The 23,230-nt window shown below is 33.1% G+C and overlaps 2 protein-coding genes across 4 annotated transcripts; one reads left to right on the plus strand and one right to left on the minus strand.

The window, feature by feature from the left end:
- The first annotated feature begins 5,042 nt into the window (after positions 1-5,042).
- LOC123216806 (AP-1 complex subunit gamma-2-like) lies at positions 5,043-18,117 on the plus strand. 2 transcript variants are annotated; one of them, XM_044637381.1, is made up of 18 exons: positions 5,046-5,378; positions 7,765-8,067; positions 8,224-8,365; positions 9,115-9,288; positions 9,862-10,041; positions 10,591-10,745; positions 11,361-11,451; positions 11,924-12,087; positions 12,549-12,603; positions 13,621-13,743; positions 13,883-13,978; positions 14,937-15,064; positions 15,247-15,351; positions 15,455-15,714; positions 16,317-16,571; positions 16,654-16,829; positions 17,054-17,158; positions 17,662-18,117. In XM_044637381.1, exons 1-18 carry the CDS (start codon positions 5,347-5,349, stop codon positions 17,755-17,757), a joined length of 2,640 nt encoding a protein of 879 aa, XP_044493316.1. In that variant the 5' UTR covers positions 5,046-5,346; the 3' UTR covers positions 17,758-18,117. The 2 variants fall into 2 exon arrangements, with proteins under 2 accessions (XP_044493317.1, XP_044493316.1); XM_044637382.1 differs by lacking the exon at positions 17,662-18,117 and having other exon boundaries at positions 5,043-5,378; positions 16,966-17,158.
- Positions 18,118-20,758: 2,641 nt separating this feature from the next.
- Positions 20,759-22,642, minus strand: LOC123215900 (RING-H2 finger protein ATL47-like). 2 transcript variants are annotated; one of them, XM_044636186.1, is made up of 2 exons: positions 21,845-22,642; positions 20,759-21,724 (listed from the first exon to the last, which is right to left on the minus strand). In XM_044636186.1, exons 1-2 carry the CDS (start codon positions 21,984-21,986, stop codon positions 20,814-20,816), a joined length of 1,053 nt encoding a protein of 350 aa, XP_044492121.1. In that variant the 5' UTR covers positions 21,987-22,642; the 3' UTR covers positions 20,759-20,813. The 2 variants fall into 2 exon arrangements, with proteins under 2 accessions (XP_044492121.1, XP_044492120.1); XM_044636185.1 differs by having other exon boundaries at positions 20,759-22,641.
- Between the last annotated feature and the right edge of the window lie 588 nt (positions 22,643-23,230).

The raw sequence follows: 23,230 nt of genomic DNA on the forward strand, positions 1-23,230 counted from the left end.
GCCAAAGGGACCATTTCCCACCCAAGGTATGCTGTAATGTCAAGTGTCCCCCTTTTATCTATGATAACATCAAATATCTACCCATAAGCAGTTAAAATGAACAACAGTAAGAGTAAAATCGTTATTTCTTCTATAATATTAAAAATAAACTAAAATATAATCTCTTTTTACCCCCTAAACTTTAAAAACTAAAAGTTTCTCCCAGTATAAGTTTTAAAAAATGACAGTTTCACCTTAAGGTTTTGTTTTGAAATCTCTGACGTCATCTTCAGCTCTATTGTCGGCGGCCTCTCCCTTCGGAAGCATTCTCTCCCTCCCAAGACCTCTTTCCTCCCATTTAGACTATTGATCAATCTTGGACATCTGATCTTCGTCTTCTCAAACTAAGACGAAGTTGTCGTCTTCGTTTGGGAAGACGATCGTCTTCCCAGAGTCCATGATGAAGTTCTTCATCTTCTATTACTCTTCCAACATCGATTGGGAATCCAATGGGAAGAAAAAGACCATCGAAGGGAGAAGATGCTTCGAGAGGGAGAGACCACCAATAATAGAGTTGGAGATGATACTGGAGATTTCAAAACGAAACCTAGAGTGAAACTGTCATATTTTAAAACATAGGTTGGGGAAAATTTTTAGTTTTTAAAGTTTAAGGGGGAAAAATGAGATAAAATTTCAAAGAGTTAGAGTTCTGTTAATTTTAATTGCTGATGAATGGGTATTTAGTATTATCATAGATAAAAGGGGACATCGACATTGCAGCATACCTTGGGTGGGACATAGTCCTTTGGCCTACTTTAAACGCAGAAAATTCTACGAAATACAGTCCTGGACCGGAGTGGGCCACCTTCTGATTCCAATCCCTTTTCACAACTTAGACCAATTTTATTAAGGGCAAAGGACTATCTTCCACAATAAGTTTTAGTATAAATTTTAAATCATACTGTACTAATTAAAAAACTTAAACTCTTATCTATAAGCTAATTTTTATTAATTTTTTATTAAAAATAAGGGTAAAATGATCATTTTACTATTAATATAAAAAAATATAAATTTATTGTCTTTTTTCTCTTAAATTTTAAAAACTAACAATTTCACATTTACCTAAAGTTTGAAACCTTTGAAAAGTAATATTTTCACCCCCCAAATCTAAGGTTTTCATATTTTTTCTAACTATAGTCACCCACTAGAACTTTCAAAAATAGAAATTTCTCTCTCACTCTTCAACTTCAATTTCTAATATCTCTTCTGATGTCCTTTCTAACATCCTCATTCTCCTAACCCGAGGGGTAAAAGTGATGCGACAAAGAGACAGAGATCTCTTCGTTACACTATGCAATGAAAAGGTAGAGATCTCTTCATTACACTGTGAGATGAAGAGTTCTTCGTCTCACTATCATGTAATGAAGAGATATCTATCTCTTCATAACAACGTGCAATGAAGAGATGAAGATCTCTTCGTCGCATCAATGTTTACTGTTGGCTCAAGCATCGAAGAATGTCAAAGATGACGTCAAAAGAATGTCGTAAGCTAAAGTTGAAGAGTGAGTGTGAAACTATAATTTTCAAAGTTTTGGGGGGCGATTACAGTTTAAAAAATATGAAAACCCAAAGTTTATGGGTAAAAATGTTACTTTTTAAAGTTTAAAAACTGTAGGTAAGGGTCAAGTTATTAGTTTTTAAAATCTGAGAGAAAAAATAATAAATTTTATATTTTTATAATATTAACAATAAAATGACTGTTTTGCTTTTATTTTTAACAGAAAAAATTAATAAAAGTTAGGTTATAAGTGAGAGTTTGAATTTTTCAATTGTTATGAGTGTAATTTTAAATTTGAGCTAAAACTTGGGTAGGAAATAGTCTTTTGCCCTTTTATTAAAGCAAAATACAGTAAAGTCTTAGCAAATTGCCATTTAGGCTTAAAAATTGGCCAAATAATATTTGCACCCGAAACTTTGCTAAACAATTTTCCACCTTTAGGTTTGAAAAGTTCATTTTGCCCCACATTTATCAAAGTCAACACTAGTCTTAACAGTCAAATATTATTTTGTTACTTTGTACAACATATAATAGGGTGTATCATTTACACCTCAAATAATACAAACAAATTATATTTTCTATTTAACTATTTTATATTTTTCTTTTTTCTTCCATTTTCTTATTATATATATTTTTTCTTCTTTCTCATTTCTTTGTTTTATAAAAACTCCCAAGGGGACTCGATGGATTTAAAAGCGTCAATTTATAGATTCAAAATGTGAGTCGCAAGTTAAAGGAAAGCTGAGGTGGCATTCTCTACTAGAGTAGAGAAGCTTGAGATGGTGGGAAAAAGGGAAAAAAAAAGAGAAATCATTATAGTTGGAGAAGAAATTGATGGAGGAGAAGAAGGTGGTGAGGTGGTAACAATAGGAGAGAATAATAAATCCAAAATACTGATTGACGCTTGAAAAAGGATGACACAATGAGAGAGGAACAATTGCTAATAGATAAGAATAAGATTTTAGTCGCTCCTATGATTTTTTATAATTTTTATATTTTATAATTATTGACTAGAGGTGGGTAAAAATTTTATAATTTTTTAGGAAAAACTGTTATTTAGCATATTTTTTCCTTTCAACCTACTCTATAAAAGAAAATTAACAAATTTAAAATGAAAACTCTATCTCTATCAGTGGATTGTCATACAAAATTCAAGATAGTTATGATATCCAATGTGTTATTACCTTAGGTATGAAGATGACATGAGCACCCTTCTTATGCAACGGTTAGTTGTAGGGAAAGAAAAACAATATTTCAAGAAAAGGGTTTTAAAGAACAATAGAATGTTAGTTGTTCCACCATATCAAAAAAGGAACAATATTATTTGTCATTTCTAATTAATATGAAAGTTCCTAGCTCGCAATGTGATTCAAAAGATGTTGATGATTGCCTCAACAGGTATGAAAAGTGAAATCCATCAAATTGTTTTCCCATTTCGAATACTGAGAGACTATAATATCCTTTATGGTTATTGGTGCATTGACCATAAACACAACCATGCTTACATGGTTCACTAAAGAAACATTACAAAAATAGTTTTATGATAAACAAAATATTACATTTAACATAAGAATATATTTGATAATAAAAAATTTTGGTAATTCAAATGTGAAAACAAATAAAAGGGCAAAAACACTTTTCTTGAAAATCACTGAAGCACAAAGTTTGAATGTGGTCAATACTAGTCAAAGCATTTTTATATATCAGAGCAATTTCAGCAGATCTTAATTTTTAAGTGTCTTAATATAATTCCTGAAGTATTAAATGTATTTATTAAAATTGTATAGAATCCTAATTTGACTAATTTAATCAAGGCTAAAGGACTTGTTCCCACCCAAGTTAGGTGTAATTTTGTTTATACCCTTTAACTTTTAAAAATTTAAAATCCCACTCTTAAACAAAATTTTATTAAATTTCTTAGTTAAAATGAAAGGTGGAACCATTATTTAATAAAAAATTTTAAAAAACTAAAGTTTTATCATATTTTTCTTTCTCAGTTTAAAAATCTAACAATTTTTCTCACTTAAAATTTGAAAAGTGATCATTTCCTCTCAAACCTAGGGTTCTTTTCTCTTCCCATCTTCGACCACTGACGACTTTCTCTTTTTTCTTTTCCATCGATGAAAGAATACCTACGAACCAAGATTGGTCTTTGATTCTTTGTTGTCATTCGTCAATGATCAACATCTTAGTTCATAGGTATTCTTTCGTCAGTAGTAGAGAAAGAAGAGGAAGTCGTTGGTGGACAGAGATGATAAGAGGAAAAAACCTTAGGTTTGGCAGGGAAATAACCATTTTTTAAATTTTGAGTAGAAAAAAAATTGTTAGATTTTCAAACTGGGGGGAGAGGAGAATGTGATAAAACTTTGGATTTTAAATTTTTTTGTTAAATAACAGTTTTGCCTTTAACTATAACTGAAAAATTTAACAGAATTTTGCTCATGAGTGAGATTTTGAGTTTTCGAAAATTAGAACGTATGAGTTGAGATTACACCAAGCCGTGGGTGGGAAAAAGTCTTTTGGCCTTTAATTAATACAATAATATTATATGTATAATTTTATATATAAATAATGATGTATCACCATATGATTAAGTATTATTTTATCTTTAATTTTTAATTGTCTAATTATATGATGATACATAATTATTTATACATAAAAATTATTCATATAACATTACTCTGAATTAATAACTCATTTTTTATGTTAAAAAATGACTCGATATGGCCCTTGACACTAGTGTTTTAACAAACTCATAAAATCAATGCGGCCAATCAGATCTTGCAGGTGAGGTACAGGCATCACCTATAGGTACTGACAATTATCTTTAATTTTTATTTATCTAATTATATAATAACATATAATTATACATAAAAATTGCTTACATAACATTACTATTAATTAATACCCATTTTTTATGTTAAAAAATGACTCGGTATGACTCTCGTGACACCAGTGTTTTGACATACAATAAAATCAACGTGGTCAATCAGATCTCACAAGTGAGGTACAAACATCACCTATAGGTACATATAATTATCTTTAATTTTTAATTGTCTAATAATATAATAACATATAATTTTTTATATATAAAATTATACACAAAAATTATTTATATAACATTATTTTTAATTAATAACCCATTTTTTAGTTAAAAAATGACTCGATATGGGTCTCATAACACCAGCGTTTTGACAAACCAATAACATCAACATGGGCAATCAAATCTCTCAAGTAAGGTACATACATCACCTACAAATATAGATAATTATATTTAATTTTTAATTATTTAATTATATAATAATATATAATTATTCATAGATATAATTATATACAAAAATTGTTCACATAATATCTCTCATAACTAATAACCCATTTTTTATGTTAAAAAATTGACTCGGTGTGGTCCCATGATACCAGTGTTTTGACAAACCAAAAAAATCAACGCCGCCAATCAGAGCTCGCAGGTGAGGTACAGATATCACCTACATGTAACTCAATCACCGTTTCCATAAACAAATTTTAGTGCTCATGCTTTTCCACTTCTTCTCTCGTTTGTTAATGGAGACAAAGAACGGACATTCATCGCAAAGTAATTAAAAGAAGACACTTTGATCAGATCTGGGTTTTCAGATCTTGAAACATCCAGAATTTGGATCCAGATTACTGAACTCGGACTGTTCATATTTTGTTGCCACAGAAAAGAATACCAGCCGTGATTGATTTTATTGGGTCGTACGCGCGCTTTTGATTCGGTGTGAAATTGGATCTGATTGAGCTAACCCTAGAGCTTTAATACGGACCCAATCATGAATCCCTTCTCGTCGGGTACGCGTCTGAGGTGAGTTCCCGAACCTTGCTGTTGGTAACTTACGGTATTATACCGGATCAGCTGTGACCTAATTTGGTGGTGTTTCGGATTGCTTATATTGCAGAATTTTGAATTTAAGTTGTTTTTTGATTTGACTGTAGTTTCAGTAGATTGGCGTTTAATGGTTGCTTTATTTCCATGATTGGACATGGTGTTAGGATTTAATTACTCTTCTGTAGTTACTTAATACAGAAGAACGGCTCGTAGGTTAGATGCTTGGTGTAAAATGTGGAGAGATGGTATGTGTATTAGAGGCCAGAACTAGATAATTGGTGGAGAACTTAGAGATTCAGTGCCTCCGTGAACTGTTCTGCCTGTCAACCTGCAATTCTTCTTTACCTGAAACTACGGATACTACCACAAATTACATGAACGGTTTAAACATAGATCTGAAAGATAATTTCTTTCCTTTGTTCATTTTTATGGGCCTTTTTTGAATGCCGATAAAACTTGTGGATGATGTTGATTCATCATACATTTTGTCATTTTTATGAACTAATTTGGACACAACTGCATTGTACTAGATCATCAAGGGAGGATGGTTTGTATAAATCCTTTCCTTTTAAAGGAAAAGGAAAATGAAAATGCTGCTCTGGTGATAGATTTAAATAGGCTGTTTAAGTGAGCAACTTTTTGTTGTCCCGATGTGGTCATTGTTATGAAATATCTGCTCATTGATGAGGCTAAGAAGTGCTGGGTTTCACGAAAGCTTTTGCCACTTTTTGGTAGAAAGAAGGTTTCATTGGTTGGTTGGCTGTGAGAAACTGATTATATGAAGAAGAGTCTATATCCTAGTCTGTATGAAGATATGTGGTGTAAGTTGCTCAAGGAGTTGCCTGATTTTCAGGTCTATGTGAAGCTTCTTGGATATCAAATTGGTTTAAACATATTGCAAGTGGTCTGACTGGATACGCAATTGTAAATAGGTGTTTGAGAGAGCTGATGTTGCAGTTAGGATATTGGTGGCTGTAGCCTTATAAATGGCTTTTCATTCTTGATGGACTTTTCTATTTAGAGTTGAGTTTTCCATTGTATTGTGATTTCAGTTGAGTTGACCACATCAATCGGTGCCTTTAACCTTGGAACCAGTTATCTATCCTTCATGGAGACAATTACTTGCAGTAATTTCTGGGAGCCTCTATAACTAAGATATTAAACACTTAATAATTTTGGACCTTTGACCCATTAGTTTTTTCCAAATTAGTAAATCCTAAGACACAAACCCTAAAAAATATTAGTAGTTTTTTGAAGGATATTGTAGAACTTAGAAGAGTGACAATTTAATGTATGATATAAATTTAAGGTGCTTGTGTTGGTAAACATGATGCACCACTAAAATCTGACAATTAAGTGTTAGCAAGTGGAGTTTTTAAGTTAAGCTTAATAATTATGGCTTTGAAAATCCTTTTAAATTCAACTTTTAAACAAGTACGACTTTAATAAGGGGGTGATTATATTCTCAAATTATTGTCCTTAGATCGTTGGGGTTATGGCGCCCCCCCACCAGTAGGAATGAGTAGTTTGTCTTATCATTACTATTCAGAACTTTTAAGTTCTACCATCACAGTTGGTCTCTTATCTCTTTAAGGTAAAGAGTTTATTTAGAATAAAAGGGCAAAAGGGGTGTTTCACTTCCGCTTAAACATTAGAAAAAACCATGAAAAAAAGATGCAAAATAATCACTAGGTAGTAAAAAATAATTCTTTTATGCCTCAGGTATTAAAATTTCATCTGTTCAGCATGTTTGGATTATTCTAGAACGTGATTACTTCTAATTTTAGTTTGTGAAGATACTGAAGCCTTGTTTTACTGGGTGAAATGGATTAAATCCATTTTTATTAATCAATATTTATTCCTGGTAGGGAATATAAGTGCTTGTTAAATGGCATGTATTTGCTTCTGCGTGTGTACACTGTGATTTTGAAATGATCTAATAAACAGAATCTAGATGGTAGAAATATGGTAGTGGTAGAAACTAAAGTTCTTTCTTTAAGGTACCTGAATATGTGAGTTTCTAGGAATCGATTATTGCTGTGGGTAAACAAATTACCCTTGTTTATTTTGGTAAATGGGATGTGTTATATGTATTTTAATGACTCAAGCACTAAAGAATGGAAATATTTGTTGTATAGCAAACACCCTTATTTGTATTTGGTGAATGAAAGTAGTCTTTCTTTTGGTGACTACCATATCATATCATGGCTTTTTATTCATATTGCTTGTTATATACCATATCATATCAGTCATTTTACATATTTTAGCATGCTTTCTTTCTTGGTAATGGCAGGTTGACTTACATTTTTATTTTGGCATTTCATATTTATGCTAAATGGTATTTACTTCCACTTTGTTTCAGGGACATGATTCGGGCTATACGTGCCTGTAAAACTGCAGCAGAAGAACGTGCAGTTGTAAGAAAAGAGTGTGCTGCAATTCGTGCTGCTATTAATGAAAATGATCAAGATTATAGGCACCGCAACTTAGCAAAACTCATGTTCATTCACATGCTTGGTTACCCCACACATTTTGGTCAAATGGAGTGCCTAAAGTCTATTGCGTCTGCTGGATTTCCAGAGAAGAGAATTGGGTATCTTGGACTTATGTTGCTTCTGGATGAAAGACAAGAAGTTCTAATGTTGGTCACTAACTCATTAAAGCAGTATCCTTTTTCAAAATAGATTTTCCTGTTAGTCAATTTTAATTAAATATATGTTTCTTTTCTTTTTATACTCTTCGACATGAGAACACATGTTTTGGTATTAGGTGCTTTTACCAGAACAAACAATCCTTTGCAGTGACCTTAACTTTTCTTTAGAGATCTCAATCACACAAACCAGTATATTGTGGGTCTTGCTCTTTGTGCTTTGGGAAATATTTGCTCAGCAGAAATGGCTCGAGATTTAGCTCCAGAAGTAGAAAGATTACTGCAATTTAGAGATCCAAATATTCGGAAAAAAGTAAGCTTTTGCACCTTTTTATTCTAGGCTCCTTTGGCCACCAATGTCATGGTAGTAGGTTTGTGTGAATTAGATCCATATTTTTGGGTTTACTCATGTTTGTTTTACAATGGTGAGACCTTAGATGTTGTTAGTGCTCTTGTTAGAATTTTGTAAATGTTAGGTGCTATCTACAAACATGGATATTCTGTTACTATCATGCTGAATCCAACTTTTAGTAGAACATTATAATATCTAATCAATTCAAGAAAGTCGCTGACCTATGAAATATGTTTTAGTGATTCTGAGCAGATTTACAGCTGTTTGGGTGCTTGATAGAAAGTTTTATTGAGGACTTGTAATCTTTGCTCTGCAATCATTTTTCTCCCTACTGGAAAAACCATGGTCCTTATTTCTTACTTAGGAGATAATCTTTTTATATATATATATTTCTTAGGATGTGCAATGGAATGTTAAGACAAAATTAATTTGATGCTCTTATTTTTGTTGTGGGACTGATTCTTTGATCTCTGTAATTCTCTTGGAAATAGTTGGGACTGACTTATGTTTTATTCTAAGGTGTAGTCTCCAATGTTCGAAATTTCTTTGAATTGGTCTTCACATTTTTGTTTTAATTTAAAGGATGATGTCATTAAATAAATCAATATTAGACATGTTTAATCATCATACTTTTCCATGAGAATTTTACTGTGAATGTAATACTGCATTATTTGGTAATTTGATGTTTATCTTTAATTCTTGTTATTTAGGCAGCATTATGCTCCATACGGATTATAAAGAAAGTTCCAGACTTGGCAGAAAATTTTATCAATCCTGCTGCTGCCTTACTTAAAGAAAAACATCATGGAGTCTTAATAACAGGAATTCAGCTATGTACAGATCTATGTAAAGTCAGTACTGAAGCCCTTGAATTTATCAGAAAGGTATATGGATCATTATTGCCTGATCAGTTTCCTGGTTATTTTGAAGTATGCTAGTATGCTGTGCAGCATTTGCAATTTATGCTTTTCTTTGCCTGTTATTGTGTGGAAAAGTGATAATTTCTCAGCTAATTGGCTGCATTATTAGACTGCTGCTCTGGTTCTCTCTGGAGGCATTTGTGCTGTTATAGTCAGTTACTTGAAATGTATGGAAAGTGCATTGGTAGAACCGTATTGCTGGGATGTGGGTTAGTTTCATGTGTTAAATTACTGAATCATGATCAAAAGTAGAATGTCCTTACTGCAGCATTGAATCAACTCCTGTATACTTTGGCTTTTGTTATCGGCCAATAGTTTAAATTAATAATTTAGGCTTTATGGTCAAGGGGCTAGTATGAATTCTTCATTCTGCATTTTTGTTCTGGTAATGCATATGAACTTGTTTAGTTTTCAATATAGCTAGATCTTTTATAATTTTGTTCTATTATTTTATTACATTGTTATATGTTATCTTTGTATTATTTTCTTTGTTTAAATGGTTATTGTAAAAACAAGTTGGTACAATCATTATTTCAGAAATGCTTGGACAGTTTGGTGAGAACTCTAAGGGAACTTGTAAACAGTTCATATGCACCTGAATATGACGTTGCTGGGATAACGGATCCTTTTCTCCACATAAGATTGCTTAAACTTTTGCGTGTGTTGGGCCAAGGAGATGCTGATGCCAGTGACAGCATGAATGACATACTTGCTCAGGTTGGCTGCCTTTCAGTGCTTTATCTCATTCTGTTAGGTGCTGTATTAAGTCTTGAATTCTGATTTACCAATGCTCTGCTCTTTGGTATACTTCTACTGCACCAATCACAAGCTGTATATGTGTTTCTTACTACACTAGTTAATTCTATTTCTTGGGAATTCTATGCTTTATTAGAACAATTTTTGATCAGATAAACTCTTCCAATATAAGATTTTAATGCTATGAAAGAGGAATTTATTTACTTCAGGAATATTTTTATTTTGGGTAATTACTACAGGAATATTACTTTGAAAAAATTCCTTGGGTTTTAACTATCTCATTAGTGGGATATGGTAGTAATGTGGTGCTGATTTTGCTTTGAAATCAGGAAATTGATCTTTGTAATTGTTTTTTTATAATTATATTATCAGCTGGTTCATAATTGTTTCATAGCTGCAAGTGCCGATAAGTGTTGAAATTTATAATTCTTGGAGGCTGTTTGCTTCATTATGGGATGGTTTTTTAATCTGTTTTTAATTAGTTTATATCACATGCCATATTTTTCCTAGGCGGCAACAAAAACCGAGTCAAACAAAAATGCAGGGAATGCAATTCTCTATGAATGTGTTGAAACTATCATGAGCATCGAAGATAATGGGGGACTACGTGTTCTTGCTATCAATATTCTGGGAAAATTCTTGTCCAATCGTGACAACAATATCAGGTTGTTTTTTTTTCAGGTGACTTGTACCTTTTCTGTTATGATTAGTTCATTTTTTATGATAAGAAACAAGCAGCTTTAACACTCAGTCCCCTATAAGTAGAATTTTTCTGCCCTTCTATTTTCACAATGCTGTTATCATGTCATGTTGGGGAATGATGTTTTGTCTTTATATCTTGCCATGAGCCTCTGAGCTGATGGGAGTCCAGAATAGTGTCAATTGCTTGGTCTTTAAAATGCCGTTTTCACTTGATCAAGGCCTTGTTATGTACTAGCACATTGAATTTTTGATTGGGTTCTAAAACATTTAATCATGATCTTGAAATCTTTAGTGTTTATTTTCCATCTCTGCATTGGTTTGGTTGTTTTGAAATAAAATTTCATGTATATTGAATTTTATTTCCCCTCTGAGCTAATGGGAGTCCAGAATACAATAGGGTCAATTGCTTGGTCTTTAAAATGCCGCCTTCACTTGATCAAGGCCTTCTTATGTACTAGCACATTGAATTTTTGGTTGGGTTCTAAAACATTTAATCATGATCTTGAAATCTTTAGTGTTTATTTTCCATCTCTGAATTGGTTTGGTTGATTTGAAATAAAATTTCATGTATATTTCAGATATGTTGCTTTAAACATGCTGATGAAGGCTATTGCAGTAGATGCTCAAGCCGTGCAGAGGCATAGAGCAACCATCTTGGAATGTGTAAAGGTATTAGTGGACATTTTTCATACCATGTTTGATAAGGCACTTATCATTGCCTAAGAATTTTGTCCCATATATATATTGCATTTCTTATTATATGTTTATTTTCTGATGGTTGTACAAACCAATTTAACAAAGTACATTATTGTCCATGATTCTCTGGCAAGATAGGGGGCAGTGGTACAACAATGATATTTCATTTGTGATCTATAAATAGCAGTGGTTGCTCTGTGTATATACTTCAGTTGAATTAGAGATTTTTGTAGTTTTTTCTTCTATTTGACCTTTTTTCGGTTTTGTTGGTTTATCTTTGTGCACTTCTTGCTCTTTTTATTTGGTGTTGTTAAATATAGCATTTCGTAAGTTCTATGCTTTTTGATTTTATTCTGGAAATGGAACTTGATGTATTACTTTCTTGTTTGACTCTGCTGTATCAGTGTTGATGAAAAGATGATTCTTTGAATATTTGCTCTTTCAGGATTCAGATGCTTCAATACGTAAAAGGGCACTTGAACTTGTTTATCTTCTTATTAATGAGAGCAATGTGAAACCTTTAACTAAAGAGCTAATAGATTATTTGGAAGTAAGTGATCAAGAATTCAAGGAGGATCTAACTGCCAAAATTTGCTCTATTGTGGAAAAGTAAGTTATTCTACTCTTCTATCAATACATGGAATTCTTTTCCTTGGAAGTAGAAATATGTGACTGGGCTTATATTATACTTGCTGCATTAATAAACTTGCACATTGGCTCTAAAAGTCTTACCCATGTGTCTTTTACCATGAATGGTGGTTGAACTTGGCATGGAGTTGATAATGCCTCCGGAATGTAGAATAGTGAATACTATTTGTAAGTTAATGCCATTTGTAGTCTCCACTGTGTAGCCTTATCTTATACATATTAACCCACTGTTGGAGACAAACGGATCATTAAACTTATGTTGACATTTGCACGTCATGTGCTTCCAGTTACAATTTTTTTTTTCCAGTTATTTTGGGTTTTGGTATGGATGATAGTTTTTAGTTCAATATTTTTGTTATTGGACAACAGTCTGTTCAACAGCAGTGGTTTGGTCAATTAACATTTACTCTTTGGTGCTTTAGGTTTTCCCCTGAGAAAATTTGGTACATTGATCAGATGCTTAAGGTTCTCTCTGAGGTATAAATTAAAGTGACAAGTTGTCTAAATCAATTTTTATGTATGTTTGTAGCTTTTTATAGGCATTACTTTGTATTGATACATTAATTGATCTTCATTTCCACTCTGTGAATCATTACATAAACTATATAAGTTTTATGGATAATTGTAATGTGGTTGTGCAACCAGGGACACAAATATTATTGATCATAAGTGATTTCACTTTTTCCCACCCATATAGCTCTTTCCTTGACCTTCCCCTATATTGATATGATGGTGGGTGGCAAAGCATGCTATAAGGTCTCAACTAATTTTTTCTCAATGTGTGTGTGTGTGTGTGTGTGTGTGCGCGCACGGTGGATCTAAGCCATTTGGATAATTGAGATTTATTGCAACTTGTAGATTTAATGCATCTTGGAAATGACACGATTTTGATACAATCTCTACAATTCAAATGCAATTGATCAAATGGCTCAAAAAATTGTTTCAAAACATGTAAAAGGTGTGGAGCATATGCACACACAACACAATTTGTAAGTGTTTTGGATCTAGGCCATTTGGATAATTGAGATTTATTGCAACTTGTACATTTAAGGCATCTTGGAAATGACATGATTTTGATACAATCTCTACAATTCAAATGCATTGATCAAATGGCTCAAAAAATTGTTTCAAAACATGTAAAAGATGCGGAGCTTTCTACCTATAATCCTCTCTCTCTCTATCTCTCTCTCTCTCTCTATATATATATATATATATATATATATATATGTATGTATACACATATAAAATTGTTGTGTTCTTTCTTCCATTTACTAGATCTGTCATCTGGAGCAATTGAACCAACAAAAGTTGATCTTTCACTGTTATAATCTGTTTGTTGTCATGTACAAAAGGACAAGATAACTGAGTTTTATGCCATGCTATCAACTTAATTATGATTAGCAGAAGTTTTTCCTGATGTACTTAGAATTTCAATTGAGCTTCTCATGTACATTTTGTTTCTAGAAAATACTGATCTGCTTGCTATCATAGTAGGCTGGAAATTTTGTGAAAGATGAAGTGTGGCATGCTCTTATTGTTGTAATAAGCAATGCTTCTGACCTCCACGGATATACAGTCAGGGCCTTGTTTAGAGCATTCCAAACGTCAGCAGAACAGGTATTCAATGCCTATTTTGTCTTTTTCTTGTGAGTAGAATATATGATCAATTTTAAAATCCAATGAGCTTTGATTATGCAGGCATGCATGTTATTGGTGCATTATTATGAGAAGATTGATTTTCTTTTTCTTTCATCAGGAGTGCCTTGTTCGAGTGGCTGTTTGGTGCATTGGAGAATATGGTGACATGCTGATCAATAATGTTGGAATGCTTGATATAGAGGACCCTATAACTGTGAGTGCGCACTTTTCTATGGGTTACTTTATATTCATTTGCCTTTGCCATATTCTAGTCTCCCAGTTGCCTTTTAGGCAAGTTAGAGCAATTGTTGAGGATCCCTTTATTCTACTGAGCAATACTGATTGTTACTTACATTTTTCTCTCTCTCTTTTCCTTTCAGTGGACAACAGATAGTTCATTGTATTTTCGTTTGTGTGCTTGTTTAAATATATTTTTCTACTAATTCTTAATGTAAAATAATAAAGCTATCATTTGTTATCCCTTTCTACTGAGCAATGGTGAAATGTTTTTTGTTTTTCTTTTGTTTTTCTCTCTTCCTTTTTCTTTTAGAGGAACGAAAGATAGTTATTGTGTATCTTTGTTTGTGTGTCTGTTTTAATTTCTACTTCTATACTATTTCCAAGTGTAAAACCTTGTTAACTTGCTAAGTTGTAGAAAAGCATGCAGAGTTTTAGTTACTAAAACTAGAAAAAAACTGAAATCTTCCTGACCATCCTGCAAATGAAAACATGTTTCAATAACACAACAAAAAAGGTTGAAACTTTTGATTTTTTAAAAATATTTTTATTCAAATTCCAAAAGGACCAAACTCTTTTTTTATAATTCAGTAGACAAATTCATCAATTCAAAACATTAGTGAATGGAATCATTACTTTTTTTTTACTTTCTATTTTTTATTCTAGAATATATGTTCACAATAGAGTCTAATTAAATTAAATTAGCAATATTGACTCATTTTTCAAATTAGGCTGATTTGGTTTCTTTGTGCTTAGACTATGAATCAATTAATTGAACAGCAAGTTTGGCTCTCAACTACTCCATTGCTTTCAGCGTAGATGGTTCCAACATGCTACATTATTGTTGGGAATACTGATAGAATGCTTATATCTCTTAGTTTCTGTATTTTAGTACCTTCTGTAAGTGCTCATTCGAACTGGTTTTCCTGAAGCAGGTAACAGAGTCTGATGTTGTTGATGTAGTAGAGAGTGCTGTTAAGCATCATAACTCAGATCTCACTACAAAAGCAATGGCTATGATAGCTCTTTTGAAGCTCTCTTCGCGTTTTCCATCTTGTTCACAGTAAGTTTCTTTTTTGATTTCTACGATTCTATTTTTGACATTCTGTTCTGGGAATCATTTTTTTGTTCTTATCAGGGAGCTCTACTTTAATATGATTTTTGGATCATGTCTGGTTTTTGTAAGTTTAATCAACATTTTGGATAAATAATTTTGTGTATAATTGTTTATTATAATTTTTTCAGGGGAATAAGAGATACAATTATTCAACTTAAAGGAAGCCTTGTACTTGAATTGCAGCAGAGATCTATTGAGTTCAATTCCATTATCGACAAGCATCAGAATATTAGGTATGTGGCTGGAGAATATTCAGTGCAAAGCCTATTAGCCTTGAGATGTTCTATAATCACGCATATTTGTAAATTTCAAAAACTGATAGATGAGTTTATACAGGTCTGCACTGGTTGAAAGGATGCCAGTACTGGATGAGGCAACCTTCAGTGGAAGGAGAGCTGGCTCTCTGCCACCTACAGCATCAACTACAAGTGGGGCTCCGCTTGGCCTTCCAAATGGAGTTGCCAAACCGGCTGCAGCTCCGCTTTTGGACTTGCTTGATCTAAATGCTGATGATGCTCCTGCACCAAGCTCCTCTGGTGGTGATTTTCTTCAGGATCTTCTTGGTGTTGATTTGTCACCAGCTTCAGTGCAGTCAGGTTAGTTTTGGGATGTGTTAACACATAATCTGATTGTGAACTCCTGGAAAACAAAGTGCTATTTCTGCATCTCTTTCTTACTCGAATTTTTATTCTCATGGGCATTCTGGAGTTTGCTTCTTGGAGTCCAACAGTAGCCATTTCCAAGTAATGACCATATTAATATTCTGACTTTTGGAAATATTTATTCCAATTCTTTTTCTCAATTAATCTTGCTATCCTGGAATTGAAAAATGAGTTTGTAGAAAGGACTTGTCTATGTTAAGTGAACAAGGCATTATCTAGACTTAAGTAGTTCCAATAAATTGGAGCCCAACACTATGCATCTCGAATCTATCCACTGAAGACTCTCCTGCATCATAATACAGCTTGCCATTAGTATTAGTATTACAGTCCTTTGGAAGCTTGAAATGATTTCTTTATGTTCTAATAATTCAATTTATTAGCCCTTTCCTGTGAGGACTTATGATTGTTGGTTTGTTGGTGTGAAAAGCTTGTCTTGGAGATGAAATGTTTCTTTGTTTGATCAAATTTATCCAAACCCTTCTCATTTATCGATTTCATTGTAGTATTGATTTCAAGTGTCTAATTTCAACTTTTAGGCCCCAGCCCAGCTCCAAAAGCTGGGGCAGATGTACTACTGGATCTTTTATCTATTGGAATGCCTCCTGCTGTGCAAAGCAACTCAACTATGCTTGACATATTATCCACTAGTCAGGATAACAAAGCACCAGTTGCCACATTAGATGTACTCTCATCGATGCCTACACTTCCTGCACAAAACTTACCTGTAGGATCTGCTTCAATGATGGATTTGTTGGATGGCTTTGCTCCCACTACCTTAACACCAAAGCATGGTATAATTCTGTGACCCTTAATTCTATTTGGCATATATCTGGTTTCTAAAAGTATTTATATAATTTTTTTCCCTGTGAATAGAGGACAATGGTCCAGCTTATCCATCTATAGTTGCGTTCGAGAGTAGCTCCTTAAAGTTAACATTCAACTTCTCAAAGCCACCAGGAAATCCACAAACAACATTGATTCAGGCCACTTTTACAAATTTGTCTCCTGATGTTTATACAGATTTTATTTTCCAGGCAGCAGTTCCGAAGGTACCCCTTTTTAATAGTTTTTTATTTGTTCATAGTTGATCGTATGATAACTCCCCATTGAGTTTCTGCTCTGTTCCCTGATGAACGATTTGCAGTGTCAATTTTGATCTTCTTTTTACTTCTGTTTGTCATGTAGTTCTTATTTTCAGCAGATTGATGTGTGAAAATGATGCACCATATTTTTAAGTTTGAAGATGATATCTCTTGTTGCATTCTATCAACAGTTTCTTCAATTGCATTTAGACCCTGCAAATGGCAGCACTCTACCTGCAAGCGGTAATGGTTCCATCACTCAAAATTTGAGAGTCACCAACAGTCAACATGGGAAGGTAAATTATTGAAATTTCTTTTGAATGTATATATTGCATGTCCTCGATCTCATGGCTTGACCAGGTAAGCCATATTTTTGTTTTCTTCTACAAGTAACTGTGTATATCTCACTTTTCTTATATAAGATCCTTTGTTACTGATGTGAGACATTAAAATTTCATAGATATATTTTCCCCTTCCTATTGAAAGTGGCGTCTTCCTGTAACATGTCTTCATTAGATTGAGGCTTACATAAGATCTTCATGTGGTTATAAGCACGATATTCAAATGCTTCTCCATCACAGTTAGATGTATTTTGGCATCCATGACATATCTCTGAAATCTGACATGGTGATAGTGCTAGGGTGTTTGTTTGTCTTGCCATGCAATATCTAATGTGAATTGGCAAATGAAGTTTTTATGGTCTTGAACAATTACCAAGATCTTTATCCTTTTTATCTTGGCCTTTTTTTTTTCTTAATATGCAAGATATTGGTAGTTACCAAATTAATTTTATTTTCAGAAATCTCTTGTAATGCGCATAAGGATAGGTTACAAGGTAAACAACAAAGATACTTTGGAGGAGGGACAAATCAACAATTTGCCGCGTGATTTGTAAGAGGTTGATAAAGTCGATCAAGATTTTCATCTACAAGATCATATTTATAATCGGCTGAGAAGATGTTGATATGGGGGGGGATGGGGCGCGCAGCTTCTTGCAGTTTGTAGCAATAGTGCCAGTCTTTTGTTTCAATTTTTCTATCTGGAGGCTCAATGGATTGGAGCAGTGTGAAGGAGATTTTGCTTGAGTTTGTGATATGTTAAATTGTTTCATGTTTATCTTAACAATTTTCTCGCATTTAGGCTCTTCCATGTACATTATTTCTATAAAACCATTTCTGTACGAAATTGTGAATTGAATTTTGCCTTTGATTTGAGTTGTAGAGAAAGAAGTGGTTTAACCAACCTTGAACTGAAACTCTTTGGCATCCTTTCCTTGTTTATGGATTGTTATTTATTTGTTATAAGTGAAATAGAAATACTGATGAATTTAATAATTCTATCAATTTTGATTTGATCTGCTGAATTCAGGAAATGTATAAAACGATTTAATATTATTCCCATGAATCAAGTCAAGATAGAAGGGATTTTATTTATCAAATATAATAATTTTTATATTTAATAATTTTAAAATTTTTAAATAATATATTTTTATAATAATAAATTTTTTAATTTTAATAATAAAATAACATCTAAACCAACCACCTAAATGTTCTCCTTTCTCCCCCTTGGATAAGTATATACATACTTGCCCATGTCATGTTGTGGGTCTCAACTCAACAATTGAAATCGAGTGCTCATTTAAGTCATGTACGTTGTTTACCAACTGGCAATTTCTTCAAGTAAAAGGCTACAAAATTCACACGAAAACACACATGATAAAAATTGGGGAAATGGTAATTCCAAAACTTCTTTCTTTCCTTCTTTCTTTAATCATGAGTAAATTACGCTATTTTCCATCCAAGATTTCTGAAAACTATAAGTTTCCTTTCCATCATTAAACTATAAACTTTCATCTAAATTGCAATTCTATTAGAAGAAGATTTGGTAATATTTACCCAAAAAAAAAACAAAACTGGTCATACAACATACAAATTATTATAACTTTTCCAAAATTTGACCAACATGAAAGTTTTTGAACTGTGTACTATAAAGATGCCATCCAACAAAAATTACATGGCAGATGGTATAATCCAACAAAATCACATTTGTACTTGGTTTATTGACTAATCACACCTTTCGAAGTGTGGTTCGACCAAAATCATATAAAAAAATTATAATTTCAATAAATTCAATCTAAATCACAACCAAACTAGAGTGTAATTCAATTGAATCTGACCAAATATTTTGAAACCAATTTTAGAGTCAAAATGGGTAACACATAAAAAATATAACAATTTACCATTATAACCCCTTTTTATTAACAAATTCACCTCTTTGGACAAAAAATTTAGAATTCGACCATTCAACAAAAGATAAATTGTTTTCTTAGATGAGAAATAATCATTTGGTGTTTTGTCATTATAATTTGCATAACAAGAAACCCATTTTAAGTCAAATTGCCCCTTTAACACTAAATTAACCACATTTAATAAATAAATTTGTGATCCAGTTTTAATTAAAGATTTCACATTTTAACCTGTCAAACTACCCCGTGGGGACCTAATTAGTCATTTTTAGATAATACCAAATCCCCAACTTAATACATTATCAACCCCATGCTTTCTTTACGATGAAGGTGTATTTGGTTTGAATAATTTTTTTATTATTAAAAATAAAAAATTACTTTAAAAATAAATTACTTAGATAAAAAATATTAAAATATTATTTTATTTAAATATTTTTGGATATAATTATTTTAAAATATTATTTCTATTACTTATTATATTAATTAAAAATAAAGATATTTTTATTCTAATTATAATAAAATCAATATTATCTTATTAATATTTTAATATATAAAGTAGAAGTGATAATCATATTATTTTTGTCACATAACTATTAATAATAAAGGATTATCAGAACATTTTTATTATTAATAAATCTAATAAAATAATACTAAATGATAAATTATGGCAACTCAAACTACCCTTTATTGTAAAAAATTTGCCTCTCTAACTTTGTTTGTGTTGTGTACTCTGTCGAGCTGACCGCTTTGTTTACAGCAGCTTGAAAATGATGTACATCATTTGCATGTGCTTCACTTTAGTGGTTGTGATTGTGGAGTTGGTATTATGATCATCTCAACTTACCAACTACTATTGTATCCTTCCATTACTTTTTGGTTTTCTTGCTGTGATCAACTTGGTTTGTTACAGGTGGGAAAATTTTCTACAATTTATCTGCCAAATTGCTCTCCAATCCTGTTTAACTTTGGATCTTCATCTAAGCTGACCTCTTTTCTTAATGGAGATGGAAATGGCGCTTTAAGATTGGAGACCCCACCATGGATTGAGTCACCTCAAAGATCCAAATTATGGCTCCTCGTAACAAGAGTCCCTCAAACCACTTTTCAGTGGGATCTCTTTGTCCACCCATAATAATAAAAAATAATGGCTCCATTCCATACGAAAGATTGCAGTCAAGAAAAAGCAATTCTAGAGAAACCCAATGCCCCCACAAAGCACCATGCGATCTGATCTGACGACTGTCATTTTGTTTCTTTTACTTTTAAGCTCAGATGAGGTGGGACAGCATTGAGTCAAATGGCTAACCCATGTAAAAACATGAAATGATGGACCCCATTCTTCATTCAAAATGCAATTTCCCTCAAAAGTTGAAACACATCACATTGTTTGGAAAAAACTAGATCAAAATTCAAACAGATTATATGTTACAAGGCTCCTGGTTTTGTTTTACCTCAGCACCAACACCATCCTTTGCATGCGATATGTATATGCTAATTAAGAAGAAGAGCAGCATTTTCTCAGACTAACAAAAGCATACAATTTCACTGAAAAGATCAAGTTCATTGCCATTAGAGATAAAAGTATAGAACATACAAAGGGCATAATTTAGAGGATTTGAATTGAATTCCACAGAAAAAGAGAAAGCAAAAGTAAAAATGGAACCAATTTCATTGATTGATTAAAGTGAAGTACATAGTGAATAGCTTCATGAACCCTGGGTTGAGTTGGTCTGCGGTAAACCTATTGTGACAGGGTAAGAACCCATCTGGGTTTCAGAAGAACTTATGCCCTTCTTAGACCATTGCCATATCTTAGAAACAGAAAAGCTTTCACCTTTACTTCTGATGTTAATCTTCTTTGCTTCAACATCAGCATCATTTGAGGGATTTTCATTTTGTCCAATTCCTTCTTTCAACAGCCTTAAACTAGTACTACCACCACCTCTAGTGGGGTATAAGGCCACTTGCAATTCTGAATCAGCAACCACGTATTGGTATGACCCCATTGAGAAACATCTCCTTGCATCCAAATTATTACTACTACTACTCTCTCCTTTTCCCTCTTCCTCTCCCTTTCCCTCTCCCTCTCCCTCTCCCTTTCCCTGTCCCTCGCTTTTCTCTAACCCACCTCCCACATTTGTGCTTCTAAACTTTCCAAGCCTAACAGAAAACACCATTTTTTCACTAATAATTTCGTTTTCTGCTGGTTTTGAGCCAAGAGAAACTCCGTTTCCTACATTCCCTGAGCAACCATCTTCTTCCCTTGCATATTCAAAGTCAAAAACTGAGTTTTCCATGACAAGATCAGGTGTGTATAGGTTTCCTCTACAAAGAGGGCAAGTTGAGTTGGACAATAACCATGTGTCTATGCAATCAATGTGAAAAGCATGACTGCACATGGGAAGCAATCTCAGCTTGTCTAGTTCTGAGAATTCACAGAGACAAACAGGGCAATCAAACGGCTCTTTTAAACCCATTATCTCTTTATAAAGGAACACAGGGAGAGCATCTATAAACGCTTGATCTAGACCCGAATCATGAAGATGAAAGAGTTGTTGTAGCTGCCTCTGGAAAGCCTCAGAGCCAGACATTTCTGGATATCTGTTGGATTCAGATCCTGACGAAGAAGATCTATTTTTTATAAGAAATCTAACAAGCAATTGGAGAACACCAGATATGAAGAATATAACAGCTAGGATAACTATAACGAAAAGAATAGCCGGACTTATTTTATTACCAGATGATGGGGCTGATTGTTTTTGGTAATCACTATTATAAGGAGGTGAAGAAGAAGATGATGATGGAGAGGAAAGCATAGCGTGAGAATGTTGTGTCATTGGACTATCTCTCAGCTTTATTTGGGATTGAATCCAACACATTTCAGCAAGTAACCATAATCAAAGAAATCATCTTTTCCTATTAACTTTCTCGGATCAAACACAGTACTCTCATTTTGTGTGATCTCAAGAAACTTTTTTTTTTCCCTCTTTTTTGATACTTTTGAGATCAAACCCAACTCATTTCATACAGCGAACATGCAATAGACACATTATTCTCGTACTTGCAGAAAACCCAGTTCAGTTTAGTCAATAAAGTGAAAAAAAAAAAACCTCTTGGCTACCAAGATTCACCATTAAGATGATTGCTTAAGAACAAGACTTAGTACCTCAATTTGACATGAAACCCCAGGTCATTGGTGTGAAAGAAAAAACAGTAAAGCAGAGAATCCTTGAAGACTTTTCAGAGATGTGAAAGACTGCAGCTTACCGACCTGAGTAGTTGAGAAATCTACCATTAATAGAGCCCATAGTACATTTTAACGAGTCAGGTGACTGGGGCAGGACAGTGAATGAACGAAAACCCTAAGAAAAAAGCAGTAAGACTTGCAGTTTCTTTAAAGTGTTATATATACGGTGGAAGATAGTGAAGAGAGTTCTGGGAACAAGGATGGTAGGTTTAGGTTAGTAGGTAACAAAAAGCAAGCACTGAGGAGCCGAAAAGAGGCTCTGCTGGATGGGCAAATTTGTCACTTGATGATTGATTGATTGATAGATAACATGATTTAAATAAAATTTTTACTGGAGATTCAGATCGTGCCTTGGATTTTCCCGTGAGTTGTTGAATAGTTTACAAGTGTAAATGTTTTGGACAGAAAGGGACCGTACAACTAACTTAGAACATCGTCACCCACTGCTGTTCTAGTTGGGAGTTAGGGACGTCACTGCAACGCAATAATAAAAAACCAATAATAATTATAATAATTAATTTTATTATTATTATTATTATTGACGTTGTTGAGAATATGGATAGATTTAACAGACTTAATGAAGTGGTCCAAGGCCAGTTTCAGCCCATTATGAAAACCATGCCTTGTTAAGGAATAGACCAGAGAAATTGTATTATAAACATATTTTATACAATCATAGGGTGTTTTGAAAAAATATCAACGTAGACAGCTCCTTCATTTTTTTGGTTGTTAAAATATGTCAATTTACGCTCTCAATCCAAGTGTAGGATTGCGTTTTAGTATCCATATAGAGCACAAATGATTAGAGGCTCGAATGATCACAAAGGATCTGCTAGCAAGCTTGTGAACGAGTATGTGTTTAAGATGCACATACAT

Source organism: Mangifera indica, chromosome 5 (genome assembly GCF_011075055.1).
Source record: "Mangifera indica cultivar Alphonso chromosome 5, CATAS_Mindica_2.1, whole genome shotgun sequence".
NCBI lineage: Eukaryota > Viridiplantae > Streptophyta > Magnoliopsida > Sapindales > Anacardiaceae > Mangifera > Mangifera indica.